General features: G+C 33.7%; 1 protein-coding gene across 3 annotated transcripts in view; it reads right to left on the reverse strand.

Annotated features, from left to right (window-relative positions):
* The window catches only part of snu (ABC-type transporter snustorr), a 135,154-nt gene that overhangs the window by 70,086 nt on the left and 39,982 nt on the right, over nt 1-25,086 (reverse strand). Inside the window, exon 1 of one of the 3 annotated variants that reach the window (XM_073077472.1) lies at nt 16,185-16,368. The exons of the other annotated variants lie outside the window; for them this stretch is intronic. Coding sequence (XP_072933573.1) covers nt 16,185-16,195 — 11 coding nt within the window. The 5' untranslated portion in view covers nt 16,196-16,368. Of the gene's footprint in view, nt 1-16,184; nt 16,369-25,086 lie in introns of those variants that run through there. 3 annotated transcript variants of the gene reach the window in all.

Genomic DNA, 25,086 nt, shown 5'->3' on the forward strand with positions numbered 1-25,086 from the left:
CAGTACGCGGCAACCTTTAGACTTCGGAGGCTTTGTAGAAGGTTCCATGGCTGGTTTTTATCATCATGATTTATTATTTTTTAAAGCACAAATGGACTGATATCGGCTTACGATAATAATTCAAGTTACTCAAATTTATTAGCTGCAATTATTTTCGAGGTTCAATTTGCATGAAACTCATGAAATTTTCGAAATTCAAAATTGTATTCAAAATAGGTTATTTAAATAACTGTTTTGGTATATATTTGAAGTTCTACCCGAGGTCAGATAAATGTGTTGCTATTTATATAAAACTAACTTAATACACTCCATATAAATATCTCTCTTACTACTCTTCAAACCAGAACACAGCAGCGCTCATCATCAGCCCATTACTGTTCTACTGCTGGCCCGTGCCCAGCCATCTCCTCTTATAAGAAGGATTAGGCCATAGTCCACCGCGCTCGACAAGTGCGTATTGGTAGACTTCACATACCTTTGAGTTTTTTTTAATCTCTCAGGTATGTAGGTTTCCTCATGATGTTTTCCTTCACCGTATAGCAAGTGATAATTAATTTCTAATACGCACATAATTTTGAAAAATTTCAGAAAAATCAGATTTGAACCTCGGACCCCTCAATCGAGAGGCCGGGTTTCTTAACCACTAGGTTATCACTGCGGATAAGCGCGCTACACTGCTATTATAAGGCAGATATAGGTGTGGCTGTGCCAACACAATCGAACCACGTTTTAAACATTACATAACATTACTCCGTTATTGACTTACAAACCAGACGTCTGATATTTAATAACACTTTTTCAAATTTTGTTACTACATACTAAAATCACTGAAGAATAGATTTATGTTGCATAATGATAAAGCTAATATTTAATAACACTTTTTCATACAATATTGATACTGCATACAAACTAATAATCATCGTAGAAGAGATTTATTTTACATAACGATAAAGCTCAAATTTGTTTGTAAAATTTTTGGCCCGTTTGCAAAGAAATAGCGCGTTGATGTCTTTTACATAGAAACTGCTTGCTTGCAATACGCCATTTTAACTTTTGGTACATTATATACATATTTATTTTAATTTATGTAAATATACTTGCGGTAATTAGTGAATTGCAATGAAATATGTGTTTAAAGTATATCTTTAGTGCCTATATTTTTACAAAAACTTGTTACAATCTCTTAGCAACAATATTAGTATTAATTTATTCAAAGAGTTTTTACTTTGTGCTCTATTGTTACGTGCTTTTGAAATAACTTTATGCTATATGTATAAAATTTAATATTTGAGTTTTTATTTTATTATAACGAACATGACTGCAAATCTTTTGTATTCCTTACGCGCGTTTTTGTTTTAATTTTAAAATTATAAGCGGTACATATATGTTTAAAACTACCGAAGTTTATTTATATTAAGTGAAATAGTGTTGCACTACCTTCAAAACGCTTGACAAGAATGTTGTTATACCACCACATATAATCATTTGATTTTTAATCTAGATGGCGTTGATTACAACCAAAAGTAAATTCCGTCCTCTACCTAAAATACACTGATCTGTACCCTAAGTTTTTACGTTTTGACAAATACGACTGTTTTGGTATTTGTTTACGTATGACCCATACAATTTCCAATCAGCGCCCCTAGCGGATTGTATCAGAACTATAGTGTCAGTAACGTAACATTAAATGTCTATATTAACAAATCGCGCTTTATGTTTTGTCTCTTTTTTTGCGAACATGTGAGGTTGTAAAACGACGGACGAGCACTTACTTATTGTTACGTTTGCTCAGTCTACTAAGCAAACGGAACAGAATAATGGATTGAGTAAACGTAACGTAAAATTGTGGGATGTTTTGAAAACTCATGGTAAAGGTACTGCTGTTCCCTAATTTGTTAAAAGACGTATAAATCCAAAAATGTAAACCTCATGGAACTAATCCAAATTGTATAGCGTTATGGATTTACTTTCGCTGCTTCTTCTCCATAACGAAACACCTTATGAACAGGTGATAGATGTAATGATATTCAAAAAGTACTATAAAGAACCTATTTTGAATTAAAAAAAAAATTTAATTTGATTTATACTATATCAGTTTCAAGCAACAGCACCACTGAGTTACAAGCACCAAAACCTTCCTTATAAAACAGTAAATAATGGAAAGGTTTACATTCTACCTCAGTAACATTGTCCATTGTAAGTTAAATCGGAGATTTTAAATATTTTGCAAGTGAAAGTCAAACAAAAACCGACAGGAGGCCTTATCATGTTCGTAAATAATTACAATAATGAGAATTACTTTAAAGGCTTTCAAGTTGCATACTTAAAATATAATATACTACATAAAGTGAAAGAAATATCAGTAATAATGTGCAAAAACAGCTGATATTTTTGATATTTATTAGATACTCATTATAAATTAAACGCTATATCTAAAGCTAGCGGCTATTTTTTTATAACAGCTATTTTCAGTACTTTAACATTAATTTATATAAGTAATATCATAAGTTTCGCATAGCGGAAGTAAAAAAATTTGCAGTTTTTTTATATTTTCTTAAATATACTGATTATGTATACGACCATTGAAAACGTTTAAATGACACAGAATAATTGCAATTGATATAATTTTACGCTATTCTTAGTTCTATTCAGTTGATTATTTCAAAAGTCGTTACAATAGATAAATGTTATGAAGATCTGCTCCAAATCTAACGATAGCATAATCGCATTCGGATCTGCTATTTCGTCACAAATTATCGTCGGTTATTTAGTGTTTATCTTACAAAAGTTTATTTTCTTTGATATTTTTAAATAACCACTATTTTCAAAATTATTGAGTGGGTTTTTTTAAATGGCTATTGTTGGAATTCTAAAATTAATTTCTATAATAGCAATAGCTTCGAATAACAGAAGTAAAAAATTAGAATATTGTTTTTTTTATATATATATTTGCGCTAATTAATTAACTATTATGAGTAATTAACATTGTACAACCTTGAATTATTGATTTATTTTTTGCTATGTACTATTCAGTTTATTATTGCACAAATCGCAAAATCGCAATCCTTTGTTCGCAATTCCAAACGGCAAATGTTATGAACATCTGCTCCAAATCTAACGATAGCATAATCGCATTCAAATCTGCTATTTCGTCACAAATTATCGTCGGTTATTTAGTGTTTATCTTACAAAAGTTTATTTTGTTTGATATTTTTAATAACCACTATTTTCAAAACTATTGAGTGGTTATTTTTAAATAGCTTTTTTTGGAGTTCTAAAATTAATTTCTATAGTAGCAATAGCTTCGAATAACAGGAGTAAAAAATTAGATTATTTTTTTATATATATTTGCGCTAATTAATTAACTATTATGAGTAATTAACATTGTACAACCTTGAATTATTGATTTATTTGCTATGTACTATTCAGTTGATTATTGCACAAATCGCAAAATCGCAATCCTTTGTAGCGGCAAATGTTATGAACATCTGCTCCAAATCTAACTATAGCATAATCGCATTCGGATCTGCTATTTCGTCACGAATTATCGTCGGTTATTAAGTGTTTATCTTACAAAAGTTCTAATCAGAGCACAGAGGCGTTACGTCAGAGTGAATGTTGTGTTGCGTCACCAACCGTGTCAATGGTCGAGATGTGTGGCTGATTAATTGTTAACACAGTTTGTTAGATGTAGATAAATAGTTAATATTTTTTATATGTTTTATGAAAAAATTATACGAGATGTGTAGATAACCTCTTTTCTAGGGAAGTGGATTATAAATAGCAAAGAAGGCTTATTTGTTAGACGTGGCTAAATAGTAAAGATTTTTTATATGTTTTATAAAAAAATATAGGGAAGAATAGATAACCTCTTGTTTTAGGGAGGTTGGGTAAAAATAGCAAAGACTGATGTTAAGTGGCAACTACTGCTCATGTGCCTGTAATTAGTCCCAGATAGGATTGGAATATCTTAGTTTAACCAAAGATGGGTTAAAATAATGTCTCCTTATTCTTCAAATAAGAACATAGCAACACTAATGTTATTAGGCAAAAGTAGATGTGCCGGTGTCGCATCCGTGACTTGAACCGCAAATTCTACGATCTACCTACTACCAATAGTAATAATATCTGCCCGGTTAGTGTTGAATCAAAAAACAAAGTTTAAATGCCAAATACCGGCTACCTACTCCTCTACCAAATCATTGTCGGTGTATAGTAAGATCAAATATTTTGAGGCAAAAACTTGCTTACGTCACTGCTTTATTAGCTCTATCTTTGATTGAAAATGGATTTCCAATCGATTCATTTCTGTAAATTGTCAAAATTGTAGATTAAATTATATAGCTTGTAAACGATGGTAACAGGCAATTCTATTTCTAGTTTCCGTATTCATTACCAGGTATTCATATTTAAAAAAAATGCTTAAAAAATAATTTCATATTTGCGTAAACATCCTAGTCCACACATTCGTCACAAGACACGGATGGCTATACGCAAGGTTGTGGCACTTTGTTCGTTTATCGCCATTTCCTGTCTTAATATGTTAATGTGTTGTTTATATGAGAATATGTTATTTAATGATGTTTGTCGCCATGTCCACACCTACTTGTATTGTATCGTGCAATTATGTACAATATAGAAATTTGTATAAGAATGAATGATGAATTGTCATGTCACCTTAGTGAAGTAGATTAATTTCAGTGGTAAACTAGTGATTGAAACTGGGGCTCACAATCTGAGTGTCCTGGGATCGAATCCCAGACACTCACCTAATGTGTACCAAGTTACGTGCATAATAGGAAACACGCGGATTTTAAAACTTTAAACTTTAAAAAAAAATCCAGTGTCTGAATCGCCATTTCGCACTTGACCCGCGCATAAACCGCACTTATTCTAAGAGTTTCGTGCCCCGTAGTGAGACAATAATGGGATGATCACGTCAACGCTAGATATTTTCGAAAATCCCTTTTCTGAAGTGCCATCAAAAATTCTTATCCGTTACCAAAATAACTAATCAAAATATAAAAGCAGTTTATCAAAATAATTGCAATATAGAAACAGCAAGCAATTTTAAAAACGTTTGCTACTACTAATACTATTCGCAATAGTATCTTTCGCAGAAACATAAATAGATCAAAGTCTACGTCCATAAAAACAGCTCTAACAAGATTAAACCTCAAGAAAACCTTAGCGGTTACTCGTTATGGAAAACTTTAAGCCGTTTCTAAGTAAATAGTTAAACAAAGACATCCTTAGTTGACTAATTTGCGTGTAACATCCGGAGGAAAACTGGATTCGAACGGAGAGCAGGGCCATCGGTCGCTGTCCTTCTATGTTGTCTTTATGTTTTCCGCTATGACTTGCCTATGACGCCTATGAATAGGGATGGCAGTTTGTAAAATTATCGATAATAATAATAACGCTTTAATAACGCTTTCTACACACACAGCCCCACACTAGGATTCCCTGTATCGTGGGTGCCATGGACACACACAAAGACAAATACACAAACACCCAGACCCAGAAACAGAAACCTAAATTCATCATTTAGATTTCTGTCTGGCCGGGGATCGAACCCGGGACCCTCTGCGCGTCAGACCGGTATAGTGACCGCACCGCCACGCGGGTCGATAATATACACATAGTGATGATACTGATAATTACCTGTTGTATTATCGATTATAATAGCAGGAGATTTTATTTGACCGAAAAAGCTCAAAGTGAACTTTGAACCGTTCCTTATCTAAGTATTTAAAATTTTGAAAATTTTTGACATTGATATTTCATTTTTTTTCGATATGATAATACGTTTGTACGTATATAGGTACGTACTGCGACGGTTCAATATAAATAAAAATATCGATATTTTAAAGTCTATATTATCATGCTTTCGATATATCATTGCATCTCTATTTATAAAAACCTGCGAAATATAAATTACAAAAACTATTTGTAATTTATATTTAAAGCTTAAAAGTTAAAGGTTAAAGGCGTTAATCTCTGCAATCTATTGAGGAAGGTTTAAAGTTAGTCTGTAAAAAATATAATTGAGAACCGGAGTTTCAGAATGACCTCTTCGCAGTAAGCGTCGTCATATAAACCGGAGGTCAATAAAACTGGTTGTTGAGATTTTTTACGTTGAGGGGCTCGGAGTAGATGTAAGGAAAAAAAGTGGAAAGTGCCGTAGACATTGTATGTAAACGATGTAACTGCGGTTATTCAATCATTGCAAACAAATACATATAAATTTATTTTTTTGACGATTTAAGTAAAGTAACTTACAGTCTATTTTATAGTAAGTGGACAGACTTGTAGCGACATTTGTACATTTAATTTAAATCTAACTTTATATTTTTTCAAAAAACAAGAAACATCGCTACAATTGCACAAGAAAAATCGTTAATCCTAACGATTTTGGGACAATGGGACATCATCAATTATAAAAATGTCATCATCAGTTCTTGATAATGGTTCAAAATATTTAATTAATCTGACAATTCGAAGAAGTAGAAATCGATTTCAAAGATTCCGTTACATACCCAGATATATATACATACAGGTCAAGCTAAAGAGCGTAGTAACAACATTTATCTTTACCATACACTTTTTTTTTTTTTATAATATAAGAGTAGCAGACGAGCATGCAGTCCACCTGATGGTAAGTGGCTACTGCCGCCCATGGACATCTGTAATCAACCTCAGATAGGATTAGATATTCCTATCTGAGGTCGGCCACAGATGCGCCGCTACCCCTGAGGACTAAGCTGGAACGCCTCGGAAAAATCTGTCTCTCTTACCATACCCTTCAAACCGGAACACAGCAGCGCCTGCACTGCTGCTATTAGGTAGAAATAGGTGTGGCGGTGGTGCCGCCGGAGTCGAACCACAAAGGGTTCTACCACCTTCAAAGCACACTTTAAGCAGGAACAAAAAGTTAAGGTTATAGCACTAAAATTAACTTTGCCAACCTTAAAAACCATAATATAAAATACAAATCCAAATCTCGTAGATTATTACAGTAAATATTACTTTAGTGTAAAATAGTAAATCGTGGAATTTACACTTAGGCCGTAGTGTGTCAATTATATAACCAATGAACACACATCTCAGGTATACAAACTACATAGTGACGACTTGAAAATAACTAGAAATATCGTTAAGTGATGAATAATTATTTAGCGACTCCATAATCTCTTTACTTATGTATTTAATACATAATAAATTTAATCGCAGTGATAGCCTAGTGTTTAAAAAATTCGGCCCCTCAATCGATGGGTTCGAGCTTCAAATCCCAGGTACGTACCTCTGATTTTTCAAAATTATGTGAGTATTAGAAATTAATTATCACTTGTTTAGCGGTGAAAGAAAACATCGTGAGGAACACATGCACATATACACATCTGAGAGATTTATTAAAAAGAAAAAATGCTCAAAGATATGTGAAGTCTACCAATACGCACTTGGCCAGCGTGGTGGACTATGGCCTAATCCTTCTCTTTCTAAGAGGAGACCCGTGCCCAGCAGTGAGACTGATGATGATGTGATAATGATACAGCTCAGGTAAATATACAAACTACATAGTGACGAATTGAAAATCCCTAGAAGTAAGTTTAAACTGATGAATAGTTATTTTATGACTCAATAATGTCTTTACTCCTTAACCACAGAATAAATGATGTGTAAGTGTGATATATTGTGAAATATTTGCATGTTTAGCTGCGTTTATTCGCCTAATCCTCCATTTTTAACAAATTGTGGAGAATAATGTTTTTACCGCATATATGTAATGTATGTGTCATTCTTTCGCACGCCCTGCAGCCAGTATAGAATACATGCCAATATACAGTACAATAAATCCATTTATATGTATTGTCTAATGGTAAAAAAAACAGTTATATACTAATTACACTTATTAATCACTATAAATACATTTCTATGGACAGAGAAAAATAAATTTTATAAATTCACAATGTTGATGTCGTTAATAATAGTGAAAATAATGATAATGATAACTCGATCTGTTATTCGATCGATCGATCTGTTATCTTATCTGGTATTTAGTAAATGGACAATGATTTATCTTACTAAATTTCGGTAATTTCAAATTCCATACGGACATATAATTCCTTTGTTCTTATGACTCCACAGTATGATCGTACAAATCACTTCAGCGCTTTAACCATCTTAAGTAAAATATGTTGAATCTTGTTTTAAATATGGGAGGTAATTGAGATATAGTTCATAAGACATTATTGGTCACCTGCCCTTAAAGACCACCACGAAACACGCCTTCATCTTCAAAGGTCTACCTTGCCAGTTGAAATTAACAGTCGAAACCCTACGAATGATTTGAGGCTCTTCAAAAAAGGTGTCCAAAGCCGGCGATGCATTGGCGACTCTTCTGGTGTTGCAAGTCTCCATAGGCGACGGTGATTGCTTTCCATCAGGTAGCCAATCTGCCTCGTCGTTTAGGTATACATATTTAAAAAAACTATTGCTCTAAGGCAGTTAAAGAGTTTCTCTCATGTCAGTGTCACACAGAAATATGTACAATCTCAAGGCTCTGTCATCCTATAATAGCAAACGTCATTTACAGACTAGAATATTAAATTAATACTCTACATTTATCATTTGCGTTATCGCTTAATAATGTAGAGACACAGTATTATTATAGCATAAATTTAGTATAATACACTTAATTACTTTGACTCGTACGACTCTACATAGCAACTCATTATTCAGAACTCGTCAGTTAACTTCGAAACTGAACGTAAGGTTAATGTTTAAAGAAAAACGAGAAAAAATATTGACGTTGCCTTTTTTCTACTGAATGTTTTCAATGATTACAATATGGCGGCGCTGTTATGTTAAGATTAAGATCTTTTAGTTACAAAACTTTTATAATCTGTACTCATGTGTGAATAGAAAAAATATTAACAAATTTACTTAGTTATTAATTAGGATTTTGATTTCTTGTTTGCATTTTTTTAAATTTATTTTAAAGACCAAGAAATACTTTTTCATACTTTTAGAGTTATCTACACTAATATACTAATAATATTATAAAGAGGAAAACTTTGTTTGTTTATTTGATTGTAATGAATAGGCTCAAAAACTACTGGACTGATTTTAAAAATTCTTTCACCATTCGAAAGCTACATTATCCTCGAGTAACATAGGCTATATTAAAATGAAATACATATTCATTTGGCTATATGAAATATATTCGATAAATAGATTTTGAGGCGGTACAAAGTTTGCCGGGCCAGCTAGTATAAGTTAATATTTATTACGTAATACATCTGTGTTTATTCATGAGTATATAAAACTATTCGGCATAATGGATTTTACATACCTATTTAAAAGTTATGTGCGTATAAGAAGATAACAATTGTGTGCTAGAACGGAAAAAAAATATCCTAATAAATCCTAGTTCATAAGGAAGATTCTGAAAGGTGTTTGAAATCTGCAAATTCACATGTAGCCAGCGCGGTAGACTATGCTGTAAATCCCTCTCACTTCGATAGGAGACCCATACCTAACAGTGGGACAGTAAACGACCATCATAACCAGTTTGAAGGTGGTAGAACCCTTTGTGGTTCGACTCCGGCGGCACCACCGCCACACCTATTTCTGCCTAATAATAGCAGTGTTAAGCGCTGCTGTGTTCCGTTTTGAAGGGTGTGGTAAGGGAGACATACTTTTCCGAGGCGTTCCAGCTTAGTCATCAGGGGTAGCGGCGCATCTGTGGCCTACCTCAGGTAGGAATATCTAATCCTATCTGGGGTTGATTACAGATGTCCATGGGCGGCAGTAACCACTTACCAGCAGGTGGACTGCATGCTCGTCTGCTACTCCTATATAAAAAAAAACTAACCCTGATAACTGATAACCGGCCCTGTTAACTTTAAATCAAGAAAATGCTCATTCGTAAGTGCTATTACATATAATTTGCTATTTTTAAGTCGTTACATACAGTAAACAGGTGTTCTGTCTGTTGCGTGACCGGCGTCGTTAGCAAACCGTCCGGACTTTGACAACAGTTATAAATCACTTATTGGATACCACCTACCACTCTAGAGTCCGTCAAGTTACTGAAAATTTACCGAAAGACCTTATTTTTGACATAAAAGTAGTATATGTTATTCGTTGTAAAAACGTAAAATCTCATACTAAGGGTACAGGTGTTCTGACTGTGTTGCGTGAATGGCGTCGTTAGCAAACTGTCCGGACTTTGACAACGGTTATAAATCACTTATTGGATACCACCTACCACTCTAGACAGCGACACCTTACACTTTTATGAAAATTTACCGTAAAACTATAAGTTTTTACATATTAATAGTCTATGTTATTCGTTGTAAAAAATCTGCTTTCTTTTCGCACTATTTCGAAGTCAAAAGATCGCGTTAGAAACAATTAAGCTATTCTCCAGATTAACTGGAACAAAATTACCTTAAAAAGAAACAATTTTACAAAAACTGTTTTGAATTTTGTTTTCTCTTTTATATTACTACAAAGTTATAAAAAAATGTATAGATTCTAGAATAATGTTGGTGTTGTTCAGGTTAATTTATTTTAAATTTTCATGAAACGGAAGCAACGGTTAAGGCATCGCGATTTCTAAACATAGATAAAAAATACGACGAATTGAGAACCTTCCTTAGTAGAAAACTGATGAACATTTATAATAATAAAATACAAATGAAAGCTCCGATTACATTGTTATGAAGGCCTAGCTGTTTTTAATAATTCCAACTAATTTAGGAACACTATCAACCTATTTCAGTTTAAACCTTTGTATTTATATGCAAAATACTTCAATATGACATTGTTCACAATTTGAGATAGTACACAGAATGAGAATGTACACAAAATTGCAAAGTGTACACAATATTATGATGTATTAAACGAGATTGTACTCAGAATGAAATGGAACTTATATAAAACGAAACAGTGTACATAATGAGTTGGTCTACAGAGTGAGATTGTTCATAGAATAAAATAATACTTAGAATGAGATGTTCGCAGTTTTATAATGTTCTCAAAATGAGCTGGTACGTAACTTGAGATAGTGTACATTATTTATTTATTTATTTATTTATTATGAGATAGTATACAGAATAACGTTACACAAAATGAGTTGGCTATATAACTCATCTTGAACATCAAAAGTAAGAAATTAAGTAAGTTAAATAAAAAAACTAAGTTAAATTATCTACATCTGACCTTCGTATAATTCTAGTGAATAGCTTACGTAATTTTCAAGCTAGAATTTTACCGCTTTAGTCATTTAACTTGTATTTTAAACTGAATATAATACAAGCCTACTAGTTACTTGCTCCACTTCTTTCCAATGACAACTTGTTAGAAAATAATTATATCTTAGAATAAAGCTTGTTTTTACCTATAGTTCTATTAATTTGAGAATAGAAGTATGACCTAAGTATGGTTGTAATTTTGTGTCCCACTGCTGGGCACGGGTCTCACCACAACTGAGAGAAGCCAGGAGTATAGTCCACCACGCTGTTGCATTGTATTGGTGGTCGCATACTTTAAAACCACCCATTTGCCCTTCGACAAGGTTTATCAATTGCTTTCCAATGATAACAACCGTCTGGTTTAACGTGGCCGGAAAGCGCAAGTTTAGCCACTCGCGGTCACCCATCAAATTTCAAACCACGCCCGATATTACTTAACTTTGTAGATCTGTTACGATCTACACAAGCCGCGGGCTAAGCAATTTATGTTACCAGCCTTTCAACTTTCAAATAAACTCAAGTGTAGTCGCATATAATATTCAATGTCCAGAAACCGCTTAACAACAAGCGAATAAAACGGTATTTGTCTGCGCAAAAAAAGGCAAAATATAAAAAAAAAATATTACTAATATAGGATTAGCAGACGAGTATGCAATCCACCTGATGGTAAGTGGCTACTGCCGCCCAGGTACTTCTGTAATCAACCCGAGGTAGTGTTAGATATTCCTACCTGAGGTCGGCCACAGATGCGCCGATACTCCTAAGGACTAGGCTGGAACACCTCGGAAAAGTATATCACCTTCAAACCAGAACACAGCAGCGCTTAATACTGCTGTTATTAGACAGAAATAGGTGTTGCGGTGCCGCAAGGTCGAAACATAAAGGACTCTACCAACTATACGTTGAAAATGTTTCGATTCCAATCGATTACTGTCCCACTGCTGGACAAGTCTCTTCTCAAAGTAAGAGGAACTTAGGTCATAGTACATTATCCTGGCCTAGTGTATAATAGTAGACGTCACACATTTGAGATTTTTCAGATTTCCCAGGCGTTTCCTTATGATGTTTTCCTACACCGTTAAAGCAAGTTATAACGAAAACAGTTTATTGTATTTAAATAACTTACATAAATATCAACCATTGACCTTCATAATATTTATTTCACATTATTCTTTAACAGTTTAATCATTATAGAGGTACTTAATATTTTCTCAGCCGAATTCTCATCATTATTTTAAACAGCTTTTTCCACCATTGAATCAGGCAAAAATCTAGCAACAAACGAAAAAGGACTTTAATTTATCGCAGTAGAAATGTTTTTGCAAAATCATTACTATAATTGCGGTTTTACTTGAATGTTTTGTACATTACAATTATTCAGCATCAAAATTATTTAAATGAATATTTGATTAAATTTTAATATACCTTCATAAATTAAAATGGTGTTTGATTTTGCACAAGTTGTTAAGATTGATATTCACATTTGAATTTTATAAGTAAGAAGCTAATTAATTATTTTATGTTGTATTAGAATTATGCTTAGAATTACATTTTGTGAAAATGTAACTATAGTTGCTTGCTAAGAAATGTATTGTTGGTTTTAATTCTAAAACAAAAAAGTACTTTTTATGGTAATTTTTGTGAATAATTTTAAAATAAATAAATTTCAAATTAAAACTATATTAAATAGATCATAATTATCAAAAGAAAATAGGACGTATTATGCAATGTAATATGTTGTAATCCCTATTTTGACGTTTTTTTCAACTTATTACGTTTCCAAAAAAAAATATTTAAATAGTCTTTTACATAAGGTATCCCTAATGTATACTACACTATATTCTTGAAAAAAAAATGATGATGAAGATGAAATATTACCACCTATAATATATGACCTAGAACCACATTACCAATAATATATAAAAGTTATAGAGTATATAGACTCTACCTATATTTCTAAGAGTTAGGCCTTTTCGAATTTGTCCCTGTAGTACCAGGACCAGAATAGGGCTACGGTATCCCTTGCCTGTCGTAAGAGGCGTGTAAGAGGGGCTTCCGGGGTTGCGGGCGGCAAGAGTGGGAGCTCGAACCGTCCAGCAAGCGACCCCGGGAAGGACAGCGGTTTTTGTGGTCGCATATCGTTGTAATCAGGGGATGTGAAAGGAGCGTAAATTGCTCCCCCAGGGCAGAGCCCGATAAAAGGGCATCGCGTTAGGAGGACTCCGGTTGTGTTCCGTTGGAGATCCCGGAGTTCTCCACCAAACGTTGAGGACGGCCACCGGGGGGGTTTTAGTGCGGTAAAAATCCCACATAACCCGGCGTCACTCCCATGGCGTCGGGTACCTTTTGAAGGTTTCCCCCTCGTCAACAAAAAAAAGGCCTTTTCGAATTACATATAGTAGATATTTAGTATAAAAGATAACTCCATAACAACAATTTAATAGCATTATCATCAATAGATGCTTATTGGCAGTTAATGATTAATTTCATTAACGTTAAAGGAAAAATCGTGAGGAAATTTACATGCCTGAGTTCTCCATGTTTTATGTAAAATAAAACCAAACCAAAGTAAAGTTATATACTTTATTAATAATATAATAAATGTGTACTAATTATCGTCTACTAAAGTTTAAGATTTTTCAAATTTTGCCTACTTAAAATAAGTTCGAAATATCTTAATTTTGACACCAAAATTGACAAATTTTGAACTGTGTTAGGCAAGAATCAATTAGGTTTTACTAATAACAAGCTATAGTTCTTCTACTTCTGATGCTTGAGCCTGAGCCAAGCAGTGGACCGATAGTGGAATTTTTACCCGGGCAATATTTTCGAGCATATGTATGAATTTATTTCTTATTCTTTGGCACGGCCTACGTGAAAATGGTTTAACGGATTTTAACATATGTGGTGTCTTTTTAATTATAATTAATACTTCTATAAAAAACCGAGTGTATTTTTACCGTGGAACGAAGTTGTGACGTCATATATTACCAAGGTACGCGTATTTCATCATCTCACTACCTACCTAGAAATGTTACTAACTTTATTGCTGATTTTACTGTTGACATACAAATAAATGATTCGCAAGTACAACGTTAGCATATAATTGTTAAATGAATGCGCCAACGTGTTTCATTCAAATTATTTTCAACATTTTAGTAATAATTAGTAATTATAACGTATGTGTTAGCAATTTTACAACGTTCTAAAAAGTGTTAAAGAATTTGGTATAACATGGTATAAAAAATATTAGTCCTGAAATATTATTTTATAGTTTTTAGTATTGGGATAGAACTTTTTTTTATAATATTATATTGATTATATTCATTTGAGATTAGTGTGAAGTTGCAAGTCTCTAGTTCATTGGGAAGGTTACAAAATTCCACTCAAAAAGACAAAACCCAAAGCGCAAAAACAAAAACCCGACAATTTAAGTAACTCGAAGGGGAAGTAATGTAACCCATATTACTACCACAATTTAAACGAATCCAATGACACCTCGTGTGTAAAAATCAGTCAAGCTTGGTCTGCAAGGTGTGACAAATAATAAAATATTCATACATACATAAATAGGCTCGAAAAACATTACCTTCCTCAGTCGGATATATATTAAGTAAAATTCAATGTTAGCCAGATAATTTTAAGACAATTTTAGGAACAGGAATTCTTTGAAATTTTCTTAATAGGGTGCTCTGATAATTGTTCGAAACTAAAATTAAAATTCGCGAACCAGAACGTAAAATTCTTTTGAAAACTGAATTTGGAATACCACCGATAATTTTAGTTGTAAGTTACATAAATTTATCTCTACCTCGGTAGATAGCTCTACTAATATCGAGGTCAACATGTAGAGTTATGCTAAATTCTAGATTTTAATCGGTTACACAATGTTATATGTAACCAAAGTCATTTTGGACAAACTCAAGACTCTACTTGATTTTATACAAAATTAGTTTTTTCTATATTTTTTACTATCATTATGACACAATCCGGTGCTCCTTGAATATGCAAAAAACGCATATTATCATTATGTACATTACTGCAGTAAGTTGAAGTTACCTAAAATACAGATTTGAAGATGGTAGAATATTTGATTTGGCTTCGTAAGTACCGCTACATCTATTTCTCTATTTTAAAACTGTTAAGCGCTGCTGTGTTCTGGTTTGAAGGTATCGTGAACGACATATTTAAACGAGGCGTTCTACTTCCTCAGGGGTAACTATGTATCTGTAACCCACCCTAAGAAGGACTTCAGTTTTGCTTAGGGGTTGATTACAGAAGCATATGGATATAGTGACCATTTACCATCTATCGGCTGGTCTGAATATTGTTTCGCTACTTCTAGTAAATGGATACATCTGACTAAATAAATAAATTAACTAAAAAGATAAGGCAATAACTAAGAAAATTATAATTATTTATTGCGTATCATGTCACGGAATGATCACGATGTATTTTTGATGCGAATATAACTCATTTAAAACATATAATAAATCATTAGTTAATTACTTAACTTCCTACTTCATTGTGAAACAATTAATGTAAAACTAGTATTTAATTCGAAAATCGTTAAGTTGACGATAAAATTACTAAAATATTCTACAACAATTGCTTTGGATTTGAAAACGGTTATACGCTTTGTTATTTTAAAATACTTCACTTATTTCATTGTCGAAATAAATGTTAAAACAACTCTGTATATTTCGGAAGTAGACGCCAGAGGTTTATTCTCAAATCCATCCGTTAAAATCATAGAACGATGTAATTATTATATTCCACCGATTTCTTCTTGCTTAACAAGATTGTTGCTTTAATTCCGCCATTACTCCACCAAGCCAAGGTTTAAATTAGCGTACATAAATCACGTAGATGTACCAAGTATTTTATTAATTACGATTCTAATCACGACATCTAAAAACTTACGTTATAAGCATCGGGTCGGCTTCTCATACACTCACTTCCTCACTACACAGATAAACACAAATTGCAAAACACACGCGCACTGAGTTGAGGTTGATTTTTCGAAACTTTCTAATTCCGTGGCGCGATTTTGGACAAATGGCGCGGCGGTTGACGTGTAGACGCGCGCGCGGTCGGTTTCGTACTGGCGTCTCTGGCGCGGCGCCGTTTTCGCTGCGTTGCTGCTTATTTTTTCTTTTTAATCTTAAACCAGTGTCGCAGACCGGTGTGTTAATCGTGACGCAAGTCGTTTCGGCAATTCGGAGTCCAACTCGGGTTTTTTTATTGGCAATCGCATGACACACAGTCAGCCAGTTTCATTACAATTTCTAGTGGAGGTCCTACTTGAAATTCTTGAGGCGATCGCCCAATGTCAGAGCGGGAAATTATCATTAATTAATCGCAGCCTTCCACGCTGGACTTTGCTACAGCTAAACAGAAAACTCTACTGTATTATTTAGGTTGATAAACTTGTCTAAGGAAATGCAAGTACTTTTTAAAGGTTATACAGAGTCTATATTGCCATGTATCTGTTATTTGCAACGTAAACAATAGTATAACTTTTAATTGTAGAGTAAGCAGGCTGGAATAATAGTACCTACTATAGTGCTGTAAACTTAAGAGTGTCTTTGTGTCTTTTTGCAATGTATGTCAAACTTAATTTAACTTGCACTTTTTCACTTATTGGTCAAACATAATTATCGACGTGGTCTGAAGTTGGATGGGTAACCAAGTTGTAAAATTTCTAACTTAACTTTTTAATTTTCTTAATAGTCAAGACTAAAGCCCGTAAAAAACTACCAAACAAAACAATAAAGAAGGAAACCGGTAGACAAACAACAAAAAATCAAAAAATATTCTTCACCGATTCGTTTTAGTCCACTTAAATAACATTTTATATGAATATAGATTCACGGGTATAACAAGTGACGATATTTTTTTTAATATATAGAGAGAGAGATATATATATATATAATATGAGACTTTATTAAAATATGACAAAAATCTTTTGTTTTCGAACTAATACGCTAATAACAGCACGTGTGTTACAAGTTTTTAATACAATGTCCTTAATAAGTCACGTTTTATAGATAACCTTTACATTATTATCTTAATTAACCATCAATAACAATTTATATAAAATATTGCAGATACTGTGCACAAAGATTTTGTAATTAAATAATAAAATCGCATTAAACCACAAATACAGATTGGAGATATAATACTAAATTTTGTAATAAAAAAAATGTTACAATCAAAATTATATGTGTCTTAATACCATTTCCTCTATTTTCAGAAGCTACTAAATGATTATCCTCGTAGCAGACTTCAGCCTTACACGTTCTGAGTTCCTGGTTCAATTCCCGGCCAGACAGATACCTAAGTTATGAATTTAGATTTCGTGGATTTAGAGTTAGATGGGTCTGGGTGATATTGTATTCATCGTCGTGTACATGGCACCCACCATACAGTAAAATTCCTAGTATGGAGCTGTACATGTAAAAACGTTATATAATATAAAATATATATTAGTGACTCCTTACGACGAGGTATTCAAATTTAATAAATAAACCATCCGAATTATTTCTACATCACAGCAGCAAAGATTGGTGAGACTCTTCAAATAAATTCAAAATTAATTCGCAAAGGCAGACAAAAAATACTCAACAAGCTTTTTTGTTGTGGTCCCTTGAAAAATCAGACCAAATGACATACTCGAATGGGAGTCAAAATCAAATTGAAATTTATTTTATTTTGACACGTTTGATGTATAAGTCACTGATAATGTTTGTAATATTGTTATTGATTGGAATATAAGATACCTCACTGCTAGATTTTTTTCCCTCACTGCGGAGGGGAATGTTTTTCAGGGTATGTTTGTATCGGATATTTATGTATGTCTCATTCTTTGATACGCTCTACAGCCCAAACGGCTTGAAATTTGAAATGCTTGAAACGTTAAAATCCGTTAACGTATGAGATTGGATTCATATAAAATGTGGCAGTAACAGCCTATTTCCCATTTTCATCATCCTCTAGAGGATTAAGGAGGGGTGAAAGCGCGGTCCACCCCTGGCCCTTGATCCTGAGGGGGCCCCAAACACAGTTACTAAAAAAAGGTTCCGTTTTGAAGGGTTTGGTAAAGGAGACAGACTTCCGAGGCGTTCCAGCTTAGTCCTCAGGGGTAGCGCCGCATCTGTGCCCGACCTCAGGTAGGAATACCTAATCCTCTCTGGGGTTGATTACAGATGTCCATGGGCGGCAGTAGCCACTTACCATCAGGTGGACTGAATGCTCGTCTGCTACTCTTATATTATAAAAAAATACACTTATTAAGAGTCTATTATATTATTACGTCTATGACTTGACATTTAGTTATGTGAAACAAACAATAAGGTGCAAACCACTTCATCGGGGTGAATGCGCGTGCTATGTAGGGTGCAGGGTTGGTCAATAAGAACTTTTAAAATTATAATTCTTTTGGGGCGTTTGAAATGATAAGAGCTATTTTTTACAAAATCAACACATAATAAATTGACACCGTAAATTGGATACCAAGGTAAATATTACAATTTTTGTTTTTAGATTATCTTATATATAAAATTCTCGTGTCACAATGTTAGTTACCGTACTCCTCCGGAACGGCTTTACCGATTTTCACCTAATTTTATATGCATATTCTGTAGGTTTCAGAATCGGCTACTATACAGGGTGAATTTTTCAAACGTGCCTTCAAGGCCAAATCCGAAACTATGAGGATTAGCGAAAAATGATGAAAGGATTTACGAGGCCGATTTTGATAAAAACTAAAACTGCATCATTACTTTTTTTTTAAATATCTTTTAAAAAACTAATGAAGGCCCGTTTGAAAAATTCATCCTGTATAGTCTACTAGACTACACATATATAGTCTACCCTAGATGAGATTACATTCCTACCTGACCTCGGCTTCACATACTTCACTACCCCTTAGGACTAAGTTGGAATGCCTCCGATAAGTTTGTCTTCCTTACCACATCAAACTTGCAGATAAATAAAATTTATAACCATACAAAAGTAGTAGTCCATTGAAAAGTTACATTTGGGTATGCATTTGTCAGAGGACGCAATTTTATTTTTTTAATGTGTAGGGGGGGTCAGTAGAAGCTTAAGTTCAAGTTTGTGGGGTCGGCACCCTTGTCCCCCGGCCGCCATCTTGGAAAAGGGGGTGCAAAGGGTTTTCGCGCTGTATCTCTTAAACTAGTTACCCTACAGAAAATTTAATTAAACATAAAATGTAGCAAATTAAATTTCCTACAATTTTATTTGTATTACTTTTTATCGTCAAGTGACCAACAAAAAAAGTTATAAACAAACATAAATGAAAATTTTGTAACAAATTTCCTTTTGGAGGTTATAACTTTTTTTCAGTTCATTTTACAATAAAATGACATCACAGCAATTTTGTAGAGGGTTTTTCAACGAACAATTTCCTTTATATAATTGTTTCATTTTATTTATTTATCTAGGTTTTACAGCGCTCCAAACTTGAACGGATTCTCGAATGCTCATAGGGATGCAATAAAAACTAAAAATTAGGCTTACTTTTCTATCTATATTTTTTTTATTCATACAATTTATTATGATCTTAACATTCCTATGCTATAATTAAACTATGTTTGACCCTTTTACCCACCACCTATGAGGTAATCCACGGGCAATTTCTAGACAAAATAATGTTATTTATTATTATATATTGAAAAATGTCTATCAGTTATTATTTTTTCATTCTCTTCGATGGTCCAGGCTGCGAGAAAAAATCTGAATCAGTATCCGAGGTGAATTTTTGTAGTATAATGGGAGTTGGTATTGGCGTCATTGTCGGTAATTCATCTTCTAATTCATTTTCTTCAAGTAATGTTAATATGTCCACGATGTTGCTGCAGCTTTCACCACCACAATGGAGGCAAACTGGTGAACAATTAAGGCCTGCTTTTCGGCAACCGCACGCACTTCCACAATTTCCTTTGCATCTGCAAAAGATTAATTTCATAAGCTCGGGGGGTGCTGGAGGCTTGGAAGCTTGGATTGGCATCCAAAATTTTCCATGCTTTTTCCAGCCCCATTCTTCTGGATCACAATATTTACCGAGCCATAACTGAATCTGGTGATACACTCGGAAACTGTGGAAACGGGCTGCATCTTGTGTTGGAGGAAGTGAAGAGAGATTAAATGCATTTTTTGTCACTGTCTTAGCAAATCGTTTGTATCGCAGAGTGTCTAGAGTGTCTGTGTATCGTCTTTATTTCCGCCATATAAAGAGACGAACCTTTTCTACCTGCTTAGGGTTCTAAGTTTTGTAGTGGGTAAAAGGGTCAAACATAGTTTAATAATAGCATAGGAATGTTAAGATCATAATAAATTGTATGAATAAAAAAAATATAGATAGAAAAGTAAGCCTAATTTTTAGTTTTTATTGCATCCCTATGAGCATTCGAGAATCCGTTCAAGTTTGGAGCGCTGTAAAACCTAGATAAATAAATAAAATGAAACAATTATATAAAGGAAATTGTTCGTCGAAAAACCCTCTACAAAATTGCTGTGATGTCATTTTATTGTAAAATGAACTGAAAAAAAGTTATAACCTCCAAAAGGAAATTTGTTACAAAATTTTCATTTATTTTTGTTTATAACTTTTTTGTTGGTCACTTGACGATAAAAAGTAATAGAAATAAAATTGTAGGAAATTTAATTTGCTACATTTTATGTTTGATTAAATTTTCTGTAGGGTAACTAGTTTACGAGATACAGCGCGGATACCCTTTGCACCCCCTTTTCCAAGATGGCGGCCGGGGGACAAGGGTGCCGACCCCACAAACTTGAACTTAAGCTTCTACTGACCCCCCCTACACATTAAAAAAATAAAATTGCGTCCTCTGACAAATGCACACTAAGGCCTAAAAAATGTAACATTTCAATGGACTATAGAGATTGATGTAAAAAAAAATAACAAATTGTTAATAAAACAAAATTTCCATTTGAATTTCATTATTAAGCAACCATGCAGCGGTCAGTTGCATTACTAATGTGAAACTTATTGAAATGTCTAAATGTCTCCTGCGGTCAGATGGCATTAGTTAAAATAAATGTGGTCAATGCATCTTAAGATGCACCGCTATTGCCATCATAATAAATACGTTTGAATTTGTAAGTTTCTTGGTTATTTTTTTTTTTTATGATTTCGTTTGTATTACACGATGCGGTTCATTATTTTAATCTTTTTCTTGTTTATGTAGGTTGTATGTATGTTTATATATTTCAATTTTGGCACAACCTGCAGCCCAATCGACACAGAATATAACATAATATCTTTAATTGGATTCTATAAGAGAAGTAGACGAACATGCAGTCCACCTGATGGTAAGTGGCTACTGCCGCCCATGGACATCTGTCATCACCCCAGATAGGATTAGATTCTTACCTGACGTCGACCACAGATGCGCCGCTGCCCCTCAGCGCTAAGCTGAGATGCCTCGGGTAAGTATTTCTCCTTTCAAACCGGAACACATCAGCGCCTAACAGTGCTGTTATGAGGCAGAAATAAGTGTAGAGTGGTGTTGGTGCCGCCGGATTTAAATCTCAGAGGGTTCTGCTACCTTCGCCTAATTGTGTAATGATATGGGCTACATTTTTTTTTTTTATAATATATGAGTAGCAGACGAGCATGCAGTCCACCTGATGGTAAATGGCTACTGCCGCCCATGGACATCTGTAATCAACCCCAGATAGAATTAGATATTCCTACCTGAGGGCGGCCACAGATGCGCCGCTACCCCTGAGGACTAAGCTGGAAAAGTATGTTTTGCTTACCACACCCTTCAAACCGAAACACAGCAGCGCCTAACACTACTGTTATTAGGCAGAAATAGGTGTGGCGGTGGTACCGCCGGAATCGAACCACAAAAGGTTCTACCATCTTCAAATTATTTCCCTTTTCAGTTAATTATTTAAGAGGTTGAGTTTTTTAATATAATTGGTATATAACTAAAATATCATTTCTTTTTTCAAATTATAGAATGAAGCAACCCTGATTGCCAGTTTTAGCTGGCCGGTTTGCTAGCGCTACGGACTCTACATCAGTAGAGTAGGCTACACTAGTACAGGCTGACGACCGGACGAACGTGTTTTTACGTATTGACATATTGTTGTTTGTACATGATGAAATAGCGAAACCAATTGCGAAATTTTACTCACAAATTATCTTTGAAGGAAAGAGAAAGACTATCCTATCTAAGATTATAAATGCAAATGTAAGTTTGATTGTTATATTTTCACGACTGAACTATATAAGTGGTTGTCATGAAATTTTGTGCAAACGTTGCCAGGGGTTCAGAAAAGACCATAGGGTACGTTTTATCTCTAAAAGAGTACCGTTCTCGAGGGATAGATAAAAACTATAATAAAACTACTGACTGCGAGAGAAGCCGCGGGTAAAACTAGATAACTATGGTTGGGTTATGATATTGTAATATATTAGGTTAGGTTATGATATTACATTTTTATGGTATAAGGTTTTATGTGAACACGAAAAAAGCTTGTTTTTAAAAATATTTTAATATAAATTAATTTATCTTGACTCAGCTGGAAGTCTATTTACGTCCTGAGTCTCTAGCTTCAGGTGGCTCTACCAGGTCGTTAGTAGAGTAGGGTAATAAACAAGTAGTTGGGTTAACGCACTCAGGGAACAGCTTTTTTATATCAACGGATAATGTAGTTGGTAGTCATAATTTTAGTAGATCCCTACGTGATTATTTCGTAGCATTTTCAAATTACCTCTATGTTTGAAATGGTAGAGCCAGTATGGATCGACTGAGGAGATTTCACCGTATTTCTAACGTAAATTAGTTCTTGTGATTCGATTCAACAATGTGAATGTCAACTGCCTTACATATTGACGGGTCCTACGTAAACTGGTGCAAGTGCGTTTTCACAACTTTACAGTAGAGCGATTTGAATGTTCTAATGCGTGTAACTTTAACATTATTCACGGATAATGCAGTTTTTTTTCAAAAGGATTCAATTATACCATTTTAAAATTTTAACTATGTACGTTGAATAATATTAAAGTTACACGCATTAGAACATTGAAATCGCTCTACTGTAAAGTTGTGAAAACGCACTTGCACCAGTTTACGTAGGACCCGTCGATATGAGGTAACCATCTTAGTCCTTCATATGTTAGTCCTTCCTATCTTAGTCCTTCCTATCTTAGTCCTAAAGTAGCAACGCATCAGTGATCGGCTTCAGGTGGAACCTTTTCAACATAGCGTTGTTTACAGATGTCCATGGACAGCTGTAGCCACTTAACATTAGGTGGATTGCAAGTTCGTATTACTGTTATAAAGAATAAATAGAAGAATTATTATGAAAAATACGCCCGAAAAGGCTTAACTAACTGAAAAGGGAATTAATTTAGACGAATCCAACGACATCTCATTTGTTACAAGCCTTTTGGACTGTAGAGCGTACGAAAAAATGAGATGAGAGAAAACATACATACATACATTCGAAGAAATTCAAATTCAAATCTCATTTATTCAAAATTGATTCATATAGAACACTTTTGAAAGTCAACAAACTACCACCGCTTCGGAAAGAAACTCCATAAAAAAAGACAAAAATAACAGCAGTTCTTAAATCAGTTTCTTGTTATATTTTCCTCTTATACAACGAAATCGAGTACATCCGCTTGCAACAGATTAACATTCCACTCCAATGTACACTGTAACCTTAGTATGAGTTTTTACGTTGTTAAAAAACGACTGATTTTGTTTTTGTTTACGTATTTCATAATTTTCCAATCAGCGCCCCTAGCGGACTGTATCAGAACTGATAGGAAATATAGGGGAAATATGTAAACAAATACAAAAACAGTCATTTTCGTCAAAACGTAAAAACTCATACTAAGTTAGTTAATTACTAAGTGGTACAGTTGTTGGGTTTAGCAGGTTCGATTCCCGATCAGGCATACAATCGGGGGATTTATTTAGACCATTTTTCGTTCATATGTATAACCATTTATGTATTATATGTAATTTGTGTAAAATATTGCAATTAAATTATATTTTTTGTTGTAATGATAGTGTAATCTTTTAAAATAGTCGATACCAAAAATTTATTTATTGACTTATTTCAAATACTGCAATTTGTGCAAATAATTTATTCATTTATCTATTTTAGGTCTAAATTTTTCTTCTAAATCTATTTCTTAAAAAGTCGTCTCTATTTCTTAAAAAGTCGTTTCTTTTAATTAAAACGTCGTATCACTTATCACATTCCTAACACTAAATCTAGTTTAGCAAAAACCGTTTTCCTTTTAGAATAAACAGATATTCACAAAACTTTATTTCGCATTGATTTTGAAGTCAAAATCAAGTTCTTTATCCGCAAAGAGAAATATCGTGAGAAATTCTACGTCCTTCAAAATTTTCGTAAAAATTCTCTAACATGTGTAGTCAACCAATTCGCAAATGACTTATGACAAAATACCACCTACTTAACTCTGCTCATTCTAAAAACACCATTGTCCAGCATTGGAACTCTAATAAATTGATATCTAAGTCAACTAATTGACTTACAAGCACTACATACAAGCAGGCATAAGCACAGGCGTAAACGTGATAAAACTACAATTTTCGACACCACCACACCTATTTCTTATAACAGTGTAACTTATTTTTCTCGTGCTAACATTTACATATAGACAAAAATAAGTTGAATATAGTCCTAATTTAAGGCACTGCTAGCATTGTATAAGGCTTTGCTTATATACAATCTACCAACTTATTCGTGGCTTATATAGGGTTTTTCCACGAAAAAACATTAG

This window comes from Epargyreus clarus, unplaced genomic scaffold (genome assembly GCF_041222505.1).
Source record: "Epargyreus clarus isolate Ecla_fem2 unplaced genomic scaffold, WU_Ecla_fem_2.2 ptg000002l, whole genome shotgun sequence".
Classification (NCBI taxonomy): domain Eukaryota; kingdom Metazoa; phylum Arthropoda; class Insecta; order Lepidoptera; family Hesperiidae; genus Epargyreus; species Epargyreus clarus.